Here is a 14,429-nt window from a genome sequence, read left to right on the forward strand (position 1 = left end):
AGTGAGAAGAATGTTCCTTACATTGGTGATCAGTGAGAAGAATGTCCCTTACATTGGTGATCAGTGACAAGAATGTCCCTTACATTGGTGATCAGTGAGAAGAATGTTCCTTACATTGGGGATCAGTGGGAAGAATGTTCCTTACATTGGTGATCAGTGAGAAGAATGCTCCTTACATTGGTGATCAGTGAGAAGAATGTTCCTTACATTGGTGATCAGTGAGAAGAATGTTCCTTACATTGGTGATCAGTGGGAAGAATGTTCCTTACATTGGTGATCAGTGAGAAGAATGTTCCTTACATTGGTGATCAGTGAGAAGAATGTTCCTTACATTGGTGATCAGTGGGAAGAATGTTCCTTACATTGGTGATCAGTGGGAAGAATGTTCCTTACATTGGTGATCAGTGGGAAGAATGTTCCTTACATTGGTGATCAGTGAGAAGAATGTTCCTTACATTGGTGATCAGTGGGAAGAATGTTCCTTACATTGGTGATCAGTGGGAAGAATGTTCCTTACATTGGTGATCAGTGAGAAGAATGCTCCTTACATTGGGGATCAGTGGGAAGAATGCTCCTTACATTGCTGATCAGTGAGAAGAATGTTCCTTACATTGGGGATCAGTGAGAAGAATGTTCCTTACATTGGTGATCAGTGAGAAGAATGTTCCTTACATTGGTGATCAGTGAGAAGAATGTCCCTTACATTGGTGATCAGTGACAAGAATGTCCCTTACATTGGTGATCAGTGAGAAGAATGTTCCTTACATTGGGGATCAGTGGGAAGAATGTTCCTTACATTGGTGATCAGTGAGAAGAATGCTCCTTACATTGGTGATCAGTGAGAAGAATGTTCCTTACATTGGTGATCAGTGAGAAGAATGTTCCTTACATTGGTGATCAGTGGGAAGAATGTTCCTTACATTGGTGATCAGTGAGAAGAATGTTCCTTACATTGGTGATCGGTGAGAAGAATGTTCCTTACATTGGTGATTAGTTGGAAGAATGTTCCTTACATTGGCGATCAGTGGGAAGAATGTTCCTTACATTGGTGATCAGTGAGAAGAATGTTCCTTACATTGGTGATCAATGGGAAGAATGTTCCTTACATTGGTGATCGGTGAGAAGAATGTCCCTTACATTGGTGATCAGTGGGAAGAATGTTCCTTACATTGGTGATCGGTGAGAAGAATGTTCCTTACATTGGTGATCAGTGAGAAGAATGTTCCTTACATTGGTGATCAGTTGGAAGAATGTTCCTTACATTGGCGATCAGTGGGAAGAATGTTCCTTACATTGGTGATCAGTGAGAAGAATGTTCCTTACATTGGTGATCAATGGGAAGAATGTTCCTTACATTGGTGATCGGTGAGAAGAATGTCCCTTACATTGGTGATCAGTGGGAAGAATGTTCCTTACATTGGTGATCGGTGAGAAGAATGTTCCTTACATTGGTGATCAGTGAGAAGAATGTTCCTTACATTGGTGATCAGTGAGAAGAATGTTCCTTACATTGGTGATCAGTGAGAAGAATGTTCCTTACATTGGTGATCAGTGAGAAGAATGTTCCTTACATTGGTGATCAGTGAGAAGAATGTTCCTTACATTGGTGATCAGTGAGAAGAATGTCCCTTACATTGGTGATCAGTGAGAAGAATGTTCCTTACATTGGGGATCAGTGGGAAGAATGTTCCTTACATTGGTGATCAGTGACAAGAATGTTCCTTACATTGGGGATCAGTGGGAAGAATGTTCCTTACATTGGTGATCACTGAGAAGAATGTTCCTTACATTGGTGATCAGTGAGAAGAATGTCCCTTACATTGGGGATCAGTGGGAAGAATGTTCCTTACATTGGTGATCAGTGACAAGAATGTTCCTTACATTGGGGATCAGTGGGAAGAATGTTCCTTACATTGGTGATCACTGAGAAGAATGTTCCTTACATTGGTGATCAGTGAGAAGAATGTCCCTTACATTGGTGATCAGTGAGAAGAATGTTCCTTACATTGGTGATCAGTGAGAAGAATGGTCCTTACATTGGGGATCAGTGGGAAGAATGTTCCTTACATTGGTGATCAGTGAGAAGAATGTTCCTTACATTGGTGATCAGTGAGAAGAATGTTCCTTACATTGGTGATCAGTGAGAAGAATGTTCCTTACATTGGTGATCAGTGGGAAGAATGTTCCTTACATTGGTGATCAGTGAGAAGAATGTTCCTTACATTGGTGATCAGTGGGAAGAATGTTCCTTACATTGGTGATCAGTGAGAAGAATGTTCCTTACATTGGTGATCAGTGGGAAGAATGTTCCTTACATTGGTGATCAGTGAGAAGAATGTTCCTTACATTGGTGATCAGTGGGAAGAATGTTCCTTACATTGGTGATCAGTGAGAGGAATGTTCCTTACATTGGTGATCAGTGAGAAGAATGCTCCTTACATTGGTGATCAGTGAGAAGAATGTTCCTTACATTGGTGATCAGTGAGAAGAATGTTTCTTACATTGGTGATCAGTGAGAAGAATGTTCCTTACATTGGTGATCAGTGAGAAGAATGTTCCTTACATTGGTGATCAGTGAGAAGAATGTTCCTTACATTGGTGATCAGTGAGAAGAATGTTCCTTACATTGGTGATCAGTGGGAAGAATGTTCCTTACATTGGGGATCAGTGAGAAGAATGTTCCTTACATTGGGGATCAGTGGGAAGAATGTTCCTTACATTGGTGATCAGTGAGAAGAATGTTCCTTACATTGGTGATCAGTGAGAAGAATGTTCCTTACATTGGTGATCAGTGAGAAGAATGTTCCTTACATTGGTGATCAGTGAGAAGAATGTTCCTTACATTGGGGATCAGTGAGAAGAATGTTCCTTACATTGGGGATCAGTGGGAAGAATGTTCCTTACATTGGTGATCAGTGAGAAGAATGTTCCTTACATTGGTGATCAGTGAGAAGAATGTTCCTTACATTGGGGATCAGTGGGAAGAATGTTCCTTACATTGGTGATCAGTGAGAAGAATGTTTCTTACATTGGTGATCAGTGAGAAGAATGCTCCTTACATTGGTGATCAGTGAGAAGAATGTTCCTTACATTGGTGATCAGTGAGAAGAATGTTCCTTACATTGGTGATCAGTGAGAAGAATGTTCCTTACATTGGTGATCAGTGAGAAGAATGTTCCTTACATTGGTGATCAGTGAGAAGAATGTTCCTTACATTGGTGATCAGTGAGAAGAATGTTCCTTACATTGGTGATCAGTGAGAAGAATGTTCCTTACATTGGTGATCAGTGAGAAGAATGTTCCTTACATTGGGGATCAGTGGGAAGAATGTTCCTTACATTGGGGATCAGTGAGAAGAATGTTCCTTACATTGGGGATCAGTGGGAAGAATGTTCCTTACATTGGTGATCAGTGAGAAGAATGTTCCTTACATTGGGGATCAGTGGGAAGAATGTTCCTTACATTGGGGATCAGTGAGAAGAATGTTCCTTACATTGGGGATCAGTGGGAAGAATGTTCCTTACATTGGTGATCAGTGAGAAGAATGTTCCTTACATTGGTGATCAGTGAGAAGAATGTTCCTTACATTGGTGATCAGTGAGAAGAATGTTCCTTACATTGGTGATCAGTGAGAAGAATGTTCCTTACATTGGGGATCAGTGAGAAGAATGTTCCTTACATTGGTGATCAGTGAGAAGAATGTTCCTTGCATTGGTGATCAGTGAGAAGAATGTTCCTTACATTGGTGATCAGTGAGAAGAATGTTCCTTACATTGGTGATCAGTGAGAAGAATGTTCCTTACATTGGTGATCAGTGAGAAGAATGTTCCTTACATTGGTGATCAGTGAGAAGAATGGTCCTTACATTGGTGATCAGTGAGAAGAATGTCCCTTACATTGGTGATCAGTGAGAAGAATGTTCCTTACATTGGTGATCAGTGAGAAGAATGTTCCTTACATTGGTGGTCAGTGAGAAGAATGTTCCTTACATTGGTGATCAGTGGGAAGAATGTTCCTTACATTGGTGATCAGTGGGAAGAATGTTCCTTACATTGGTGATCAGTGGGAAGAATGTTCCTTACATTGGTGATCAGTGGGAAGAATGTTCCTTACATTGGTGATCAGTGAGAAGAATGTTCCTTACATTGGTGATCAGTGAGAAGAATGTTCCTTACATTGGTGATCAGTGAGAAGAATGGTCCTTACATTGGTGATCAGTGAGAAGAATGTCCCTTACATTGGTGATCAGTGAGAAGAATGTTCCTTACATTGGTGATCAGTGAGAAGAATGTTCCTTACATTGGTGGTCAGTGAGAAGAATGTTCCTTACATTGGTGATCAGTGGGAAGAATGTTCCTTACATTGGTGATCAGTGGGAAGAATGTTCCTTACATTGGTGATCAGTGGGAAGAATGTTCCTTACATTGGTGATCAGTGAGAAGAATGTTCCTTACATTGGTGGTCAGTGAGAAGAATGTTCCTTACATTGGTGATCAGTGGGAAGAATGTTCCTTACATTGGTGATCAGTGGGAAGAATGTTCCTTACATTGGTGATCAGTGGGAAGAATGTTCCTTACATTGGTGATCAGTGAGAAGAATGTTCCTTACATTGGTGATCAGTGGGAAGAATGTTCCTTACATTGGTGATCAGTGGGAAGAATGTTCCTTACATTGGTGATCAGTGAGAAGAATGTTCCTTACATTGGTGATCAGTGAGAAGAATGTTCCTTACATTGGTGATCAGTGAGAAGAATGTTCCTTACATTGGTGATCAGTGAGAAGAATGTTCCTTACATTGGGGATCAGTGGGAAGAATGTTCCTTACATTGGGGATCAGTGAGAAGAATGTTCCTTACATTGGGGATCAGTGGGAAGAATGTTCCTTACATTGGTGATCAGTGAGAAGAATGTTCCTTACATTGGTGATCAGTGAGAAGAATGTTCCTTACATTGGTGATCAGTGAGAAGAATGTTCCTTACATTGGGGATCAGTGAGAAGAATGTTCCTTACATTGGGGATCAGTGAGAAGAATGTTCCTTACATTGGGGATCAGTGGGAAGAATGTTCCTTACATTGGTGATCAGTGAGAAGAATGTTCCTTACATTGGTGATCAGTGAGAAGAATGTTCCTTACATTGGTGATCAGTGAGAAGAATGTTCCTTACATTGGTGATCAGTGAGAAGAATGTTCCTTACATTGGTGATCAGTGAGAAGAATGTTCCTTACATTGGTGATCAGTGAGAAGAATGGTCCTTACATTGGTGATCAGTGAGAAGAATGTCCCTTACATTGGTGATCAGTGAGAAGAATGTTCCTTACATTGGTGATCAGTGAGAAGAATGTTCCTTACATTGGTGATCAGTGAGAAGAATGTTCCTTACATTGGTGATCAGTGGGAAGAATGTTCCTTACATTGGTGATCAGTGGGAAGAATGTTCCTTACATTGGTGATCAGTGAGAAGAATGTTCCTTACATTGGTGATCAGTGAGAAGAATGTTCCTTACATTGGTGATCAGTGAGAAGAATGTTCCTTACATTGGTGATCAGTGGGAAGAGCAAGGTCCATAAAGACATGGATGAGCGAATTTGGGGTGGAGGAGCTTGACTGGCCTGCACAGTCCTGACCTCAACCCGATAGAACACCTTTGGGATGAAGTAAAGTGGATACTATGAGCCAGGCTTCTCATCCAACATCCGTGCCTGACCTCACAAATGCTCTTCTGGAAGAATGGTCAAACATTCCCATAGACACCCTCCTAAACCTTGTGGACGGCCTTCCCAGAAGAGTTGAAGCTGTTATAGCTGCAAAGGGTGGGCCAACTCAATATTGAACCCTCCGGACTAAGACTGGGGATGTCATTAAAGTTATTGTGCGTGTAAAGGCAGGTGTCCCAATACTTTTGACAATATAGTGTATATACATAAAATGTGAAAAGACTGCCTGTTTTTGTATGTTTTCTTCTTTGAACTATGAACGTCTTCATTTAAGTAAAGGTGAATAAAACTGATAAAAGGCCATTGTACGTTTCCGTAAAGTAAAGGGTGGTCAGTACAAGAGGCACAGGAACTCTCGGATTAGCAGGCGATGTTAGTTTGTCGATAGGTTGACTCTAAATTATGGATTTACGTTCTCTAACCTTTCCCGCCCGGCAGATGTTCTGTGGCAGGAACAGCCAAGCCAACTTGATTTAATGGCCGGTTATTCCCCTTCCAAGTGGTAAAGTTATCATTTGGCCTATTTTCCGCGTTGCCGAGTCCTGCAAACTGTTATTTTCAGAGGTGCTTTGTGACCTGTACAAAACTTCTAAATATCAACTTTTACTTAACGTAAAAACAGAAAAGTCCACCAGGATAACATGAAGCAAGGAAAGTAGAACAATCTATGATTCAGAGGAAGGTCGAGTCTAATAATCCAGATTTAAAGGGGAACCGAACTCTGTAGTTGAAGTTGTGTCCAAAAAAAAAAAAAAGGCCAACAGAGACCAAGGGACTAGTCCCCAGTAGTGCCTGTGCCCTCCCTGCGGCTCCTCGCTCCTGCATTACTGGCTTACTATGCCTTGTTCTGCACTGTTGCTATATGGAGGCAGCCATCTTGGTAGAGGCAGGGCTTTGCTTCCTTAAGCCACATCCTTCAGCAAGGAGAACATTGATCAGCAAAGTAGTGACATCACCAAATCTCTGGAGACCAGAGGCAGCAGTGCCTGAGATCTCTTCCTGCTGATATACAGCCAAGCGATTTTAGGTACAGGAGGGCCTAGGCACCCTCACATAGCAGGAAGTGCACTGCTATTCTCAGGAGGCATTCCAGACAAAGCCGATTTTTCAGGTTACTTCTTATGCACAATTAAAATTTTTAGATGTTCCCTATGTAGCCCCCATCCTAGATCGGTTGCTCTTCAGGCCAGGTAAATTCAGTTCTTGTGGCTCTCCTGTAATCAGCTAAGCGGCGTGCGATTGCTTTGGGATGAATTGGTGTAGCCTGCGAGCCAGGCCTTCTCGTCTTCTGGAAGAATGGCCAAACATTCCCATAGACACCCTCCTAAACCTTGTGGAAGGCCTTCCCAGAAAAGGTGAAGCTGTTATAGCTGCAAAGAATGGGTCAACTCAATACTGAACCCTCCGGACTAAGACTGGGATGTCATTAAAGTTCATGTGTGTACAGAGGCAGGTGTCCCAATACTTTTGGTAATATAGTATTTTACGTTGGGAAAGGAACTTGGGGCAAATCAGTGTCCCCTTTCAGGTTTTAGGGCTACACCTATACTATCTTCACTTTTGACATTCACTTTAAAGGTTAGTCCATCCCAAAATCGATATTTCTATTATGGGTGGGTGCTGCTGAGCTGAATCTCACAGTGGATTCTCTATATGGGGGGGGGGGGGGGTTCAGCAGGAACATCTCCCTGATAAAATTCCCATTCTTGGTAGTTCCCTCCCGATACCAGCAGCAGGTAGGCAGAGCAGTGCGCCTGGGCTAGTGGGTCATTCAACCTGGAAACAGAATTTCTTAAAGCGGATCTTCCGTCATTTTTTCATCTTTCCATCTATTAAATCTTCTGCCCTTCTTGTTTTAACTTTGGATATTAAAACATTTTTTTTTCTGCCAGTAAATCCCTTATACAGCCCACTTCCTGTTTCTTGTCTGGTAAAAAACCTAGGCTTATGACATCACGCACAGCTCTCTCAGAAGAGGGCCAATGAGAGCAGCAGAGCTGGAGGTGTGCCTTTGTGTAAATCCAGGAAGTGAACAGGCAGCACCTTCAGCTGCCCACAGTTAAAATGGCTGCAGCCAGACTCAGTGGAGGGAGATTTCTGCAGCATATTTGGCAAGCACAGACTCACAGTGTATATAAAATACTATGCAAAGCGGTTGGAGGGAAGCTTCAGAATGGCAAAGATTTGTTTAATTACAAATGATGTCAGCAGACTGCAGTTCCTATTTAAGTATACATTTTTGGAGAGGATCAATATAAACCAAAGTGTGTAAAATAGAAGCTCTGCAAAACTTCTCTTCCTTTAATCCTTGGAACAATGGAAGCTTGGCAATGGTGGAGGTGTTAGATCCTTGGTAACTGTACAGATTGCTCCCTGGAAACGTAATCCCCTGCTCAGAGAATCGGCTCAGTGCTTTTTCAAGGAATCTGCAATTGTCTCCTGGCAAACCCCTCTAGGTTGGCACTATTTACCCTCACAGACTGATGGGTGTATGCACAGATGGAGACTTCCTAGGGACAAATCAGACTAAAGGACATCAGTCAGTGGTTAGAGATCAGCAATTAGTGAACAATCTGCCCCACCGGTGTTTAGTAGATTGGAGTCGATAATTACTCCACTAGGTGAACATAGGATTTGTCTGGTGTATTAATGAACTTGTACAAACTGGTACAAGGGACCACTTACCAGGCTTATAACGAAAGCCTGAACCCAAAGACAGCACCAACTGCCTCCTATTGGGTAAACTCCAGGCTCCCGGCAGGATCCAATGGAAATACTGCTTTTGAGGTCATGGGAAGCAAAATAGTGATAATCCCCACTCTGTGATGTCAGCGACCTGATAACAAAGTAGTATATTTATTACTGGGTGATATCCCAATGATGAAGTATGGTACTTACTTCATAAGATATCCCAATGGGAAAGTATGGTACCTCCTTTATAAGACACCCCAATGACAAAATATGGTACTTCCTTCATAAGATATCCCAATGACTAAGTATTGGACCTCCTTCATAAGATATCCCAATGGGGAAGTATGGTAATTCCTTCATAAGATATCCCAATAGGTTAGTATTGTACCTCCTTCACAAGATATCTAAATGGGGAAGTATGGTATCTCTTTTATAAGATATCCCAATAACGAAGTATGGTACCTCCTTCATAAGATATGCTAATGGAGGAGTATTGTACTTCCTTCATAAGATATCCCAATGGGAGAATATCGTACCTCCTTCATAAAACATCCCAATGATGAAGTATGGTACCTCCTTCATAAGATATCCCAATGATGAAGTATGGTACCTCCTTCATAAGACATCCCAATGATGAAGTATGGTACCTCCTTCATGAGATATCCCAATGATGAAGTATGGTACTTCTTTCAGAAGATATCCCAATGACAAAGTATGGTACCTCCTTCATAAGATATCCCAATGCTGAAGTATGGTACCTCCTTCATAAGATATCCCAATGCTGAAGTATGGTACCTCCTTCATAAGATATCCCAATGCAGAAGTATGGTACCTCCTTCATGAGATATCCCAATGATGAAGTATGGTACCTCTTCCATAAGATATTCCAATGCTGAAGTATGGTACCTCCTTCATAAGATATCCCAATGCTGAAGTATGGTACCTCCTTCATAAGATATCCCAATGATGAAGTATGGTACCTCCTTCATAAGACATCCCAATGATGAAGTATGGTACCTCCTTCATAAGACATCCCAATGATGAAGTATGGTACCTCCTTCATAAGACATCCCAATGATGAAGTATGGTACCTCCTTCATAAGACATCCCAATGATGAAGTATGGTACCTCCTTCATAAGACATCCCAATGATGAAGTATGGTACTTCTTTCAGAAGATATCCCAATGACAAAGTATGGTACCTCCTTCATAAGATATCCCAATGGGGATGTACTGTACCTCCTTAATAAGATATCGCAATGATGAAGTATGGTACTTCCTTCTTAAGATATCCCAATGACTAAGTATGGTAGCTCCTCCATAAGATATCCCAATGGGGAAGTATTGTACCTCCTTCATAAGATATCCCAATGGATTAGTATTATACCTCCTCCATAAGATATCCCAATGGGGGAGTATGGTACTTCCTTCATAAGATATTGTAATGGGGGAGCATGGTACTTCTTTAATAAGATATCCCAATAGGGAAGCATGATACTAATTTCATAAGATATCCCAAATGGGGGGAGTATGGTACCTCCTTCATAAGATATCCTAATGAGTCTTTCTGTTCTCCATGATGACAAGGTGAGTAACTCCAGCAGAGGCCAACTTCAAAAACGTGGGAATCTGTAGTTATGTATCCCCAGATTATTTCCCCTCTGAACCCCAAAAGCAAGCATTGGTTATAGAAAATGGCAATAATAGTCAATAGCACTTAGGATGACTTACGTATAAAGAGCAATAAAGAACTTCTTGATCTGTGGACTGGGCCCTCCAGCAACTTTCACAAACACATCTTGGGGTTCTCCGTGACCCTAAAAATTTTTTAGGAAGAAAAGAGACTCATTACACTCATTAGCATCTGTACTGCCTGATAACCACTAAAACACTTAATTCCGGTGGAGAGACCACGGCTGGGGTCCCCAAATAAGAAGCCAGCTGTGATCCTGCGATTGGTTTTGGGTTGATCTGGCCAATACCGGTCAGTTGTTATTTTAGGTAACCCCCTTTTGACTGCTATGGGGTTGTCTATAATACAGGAAACCTGTGAGAGAACCCTACAGAGGTTAATATGGATCGATTGTGCAAGCACTGCCCAGGATGAAAATATTTTGTCCGGCAGATCTAAACGGCCTTCCAGGCTGTAGCTGCTCAGATCAGGCAAGTACATACCTGGGGCAGGGTGGCCAAAAAGGATAACACTACTTTCTTTGAAAGTACAGGTATCCTCCTATACTTTACAGCCAAGGAAGCTGCCATCTTAGCCTCTGTTTGATCTGCAGCTGCTATGGTGCACCACATGTGATCAGGTATGACACCAGCCATTTGATGGCTTGATAGTTCGACTGAGAGCACAAGCAACTGTGACATATATCCTTCATGGCATGCCTTCCATATAACTGTTTTGGCAAACCATTAAAGTGGTTGTAAACCCGAATAAAAAAAAACAAAAAAAAAAAACTGCAAGACAAAGGCATAATGAGCTAGTATGCATAGCATACTAGCTCATTATGAATTACTTACCCGAGAACGAAGCCCACACAGCCGTCCTCATCTCCCCCTCCAGCTGGCGACAGGCTAATTTAGAGTATCGCAGCTCCAGCACTGTGATTGGCCGGAGCTGCGATGACGTCGCTCCTGCGCATGCGTGGGAGCCGCCAGGAATGGCACAGTACAACTGAAGCAACGGCACGTACGTTGCTTCAGTTGGCTTAAAGAGGAAGTAAACCCTGATGGGTGTTACTTCCTCTTCGATTCCCTGCAAAGGTAAAGCATAATGGACTACTATGCATCGCATCGCATCGCATAGTAGTCCATTATGTGTCACTTACCTGATACAGGAGCCAGCGAAGTCACCGCTGTCCCCTGTAGTCTGGAGCGTCCATCTTCTTGGTGGGTCTTGCTGCTCCGGCGCTGTCATTCAACGAAGCCGCAATGACGTCACTCCCACGCATGCGCACAGGAGCCGCCACTCGCGGAATATCACTGTTAACAGCGGCGCGCTCAGTGCGCCTGCACGCCGCTGTCTATGGCGCATGCGCCGTAGACAGCGGTGCCTGTCTTTTGGCAAATATCTCCTAAGCCGTGTAGGTTCAGGAGATATTTCTTGGACCTACAGGTAAGCCTTAATCTAGGCTCACCTGTAGGTCAAAGTGGTTTGTAAGGGTTTACAATCACTTTAAGCGCACATGTGCCAATGACAGCATCACATGCAAATACAGGGGATATCTCCTAAACCGTCCAGGTTTAGGAGATATCCAGTGCAGCTACAGGGTAAGCCCAAGGCTTGCCTGTATTTTAAAGTGGTTGTAAAGGGTTTACAATCACTTTAATTCAGTAGGGTTGGTTCCATTAAATACATTCCAGGTGAATCAAAACAAAAGGTTTGAAAGGTCTCATAATTCATTTTTTAAGGGAAAGCAGACACAGCCAAAGTAGAAAAGCCTCTCCCCTGCCAGCATGTAGGAAATACCCCCGCTCTCTGTGTAGAGGTCTGACATACCTATAGATCTGCAACCAGCAGAGCTAATCCTCTCTGGTTATTGGGGAGCTCTAACTCAGCTGGGAGCATATCATACCTCTGTAGAGAGACCACTGTTTCCACTAAAAGAGCAAAGGTTCTTTTCTGCAGCATGCTGGCAGAGAAGAGGCCTTTCTACCAAACACCTTTTGTTTTATTATACCTGGAATGTATTTAGGTGATTTTAAAGTTGGAACAACCACTCTAGTGCTGAGGTGTTCCAGAACTCCCATCTCCACGCGGTGTTCTTCAGAGGGCTGATTTTTTTATCGGTTTTGATTGGCCGGGCCTAAATGATGTCACAGCTGATCATGCGCAGGAGTTCATTCATCTCAGCAGATGCCAAAAGTGTACACTGAGCTGCGCTTCTGCATATACAGAATATATAAGCCCATTGGACCATAGGATAACCATTTGAAACGCATCCATTGTTAAAGTGGTATAGGGTTCTTTACCTTACTACATTCTCTGTGTTAAGGTAAAAAAATCTTCTGGATGCAGCCCCAGCCCACCTTGTACATGACTAGCTCAAATTTGATCAAGTGATGTGCACAAGAGCTCTCTGCTCTCTCTATCCTCACTGGAAAGAGAGGCAGCAACGGTCAACCACAGAAAGTAGGGAGGGGGCAGGCCGAGCCATGCTCTGTGTATCAATGGACACAAAGAGCCGGCTCGGGAGTGAGCATCCACAAGTGTCCCCATAGCAATCGGCTTGCTATCGGGGCATTAGGTGGGGTGGGGGGGAGGGGAGCCAAGAGCACTGGTGGGGGATCCAAGCAGAGGATGATGGGGGCTGCTCTGTGAAAAACAATTAGAGCAGGTAAGTATAACGTGTGTTATTAAAAAAAAAAAACCTTTAGAATCATTTTAAAATTAAAGATCTATGACATGATCATGGCATAACATTGGTAACTTTTACAATGTATTGGAGTTCATATACAGTTAGGTCCATATATATTTGCACACAGGCACAATTTTTGTTTTTTTTTCAGGTGTTTACCAAAACATTTTGAAGCTATAGTTCTATAATTGATATGGGCTGAAAGTGCGCACTCTCAGGTGTAATTTGAGGGTATATACATCCAAATCGGGGGAAGGGTCTAGGAATTACAGCACTTAAGAATAGCCACCCCCACTTTTTCAAGCGACCAAAAGTAATTGGACAACTGAATCAAAAGCTGTTTCATGGCCAGGTGTGGGCTACTCCTTCGTTATTTCTTCATTAATTAAGCAGGTAAAAGGTCTGAAGTCGATTCTATGTGTGAGATTTGCAACTGGAATCCATTGCTGTGAACCTACATCATGCGTCCATGCAAGGGAAACAGGCCATTGTAATGCCGCGTACACACACGACCGGACTTTTCAACAGCAAAGGTCCGACGGAACTAATCCGTTGAACAATTCGATCGTGTGTGGGCTCCATCAGACCTTTGCTGTCCAAAAATCGTACGGACTTTAGAAATAGAACATGTTTCAAATTTTTCGGCCGGAACTCCGCCAGACCCAGTTCCTATTGAGAAATAAGTTTGTGTATATGCTAGTCCGACGGACAAAAGCCGACTCTAGGGCAGCTATTGGCTACTGGCTATGAACTTCCTTATTCTAGTCCGGTCGTACGTCGTCACGTTCGAATCCGACGGACTTTGGTGTGATTGTGTGTGGTCAAGTCCGTTCATTTGGAAAGTCCGTCGGGAAAACCGTTGGACCTAGTCCATTGAAAAGTCCGGTCGTGTGTACGTGGCATAAGGCTCCAAAAACAAATCCAGCAGAGAGATAGCAGCAACATTAGGAGTGGTCAAATCAACAGTTTGGTACATTCTGAGGAAAGAAGATCGCACTGGTGAGCTCAGCAACATAAAAAAGGCCTGGAGGTCCATGGAAGACAACAATTGTGAATGATCGTAGAATGCTCCCTATGGTGAAGAAAAACCCATTCACAACACCCAGACAAGTGATGTACACCCTCCAGGAGGTGGAGACAAGTGATGTACACCCTCCAGGAGGTGGAGACAAGTGAAGGACACTCTCCAGGAGGTGGAGACAAGTGAAGGACACCCTCCAGGAGGTGGAGACAAGTGAAGGACACCCTCCAGGAGGTGGAGACAAGTGAAGGACACCCTCCAGGAGGTGGAGACAAGTGAAGGACACCCTCCAGGAGGTGGAGACAAGTGAAGGACACTCTCCAGGAGGTGGAGACAAGTGAAGGACACCCTCCAGGAGGTGGAAACAAGTGAAGGACACCCTCCAGGAGGTGGAGACAAGTGAAGGACACCCTCCAGGAGGTGGAGACAAGTGAAGGACACTCTCCAGGAGGTGGAGACAAGTGAAGGACACCCTCCAGGAGGTGAAGACAAGTGAAGGACGCCCTCCAGGAGGTGGAGACAAGTGAAGGACACCCTCCAGGAGGTGGAGACAAGTGAAGGACGCCCTCCAGGAGGTGGAGACAAGTAAAGGACAACCTCCAGGAGTTGGAGACAAGTGAAGGACGCCCTCCAG

General features: G+C 43.2%; 1 protein-coding gene across 2 annotated transcripts in view; it reads right to left on the reverse strand.

Moving 5' to 3' along the window:
• The window catches only part of NPHP4 (nephrocystin 4), a 570,758-nt gene that overhangs the window by 57,646 nt on the left and 498,683 nt on the right, over positions 1-14,429 (reverse strand). For both annotated transcript variants that reach the window (XM_077458285.1, XM_077458284.1), the window contains exon 26: positions 10,142-10,227. In XM_077458285.1, the coding sequence (XP_077314411.1) occupies positions 10,142-10,227 (86 nt within the window). The remainder of the gene's footprint in view (positions 1-10,141; positions 10,228-14,429) is intronic.

The sequence above is a fragment of the Lithobates pipiens genome, unplaced genomic scaffold (assembly GCF_037356315.1).
Source record: "Lithobates pipiens isolate NorthernLeopardFrog02 unplaced genomic scaffold, aLitPip1_a1.2 Scaffold_27, whole genome shotgun sequence".
In the NCBI taxonomy this organism is placed as follows: domain Eukaryota; kingdom Metazoa; phylum Chordata; class Amphibia; order Anura; family Ranidae; genus Lithobates; species Lithobates pipiens.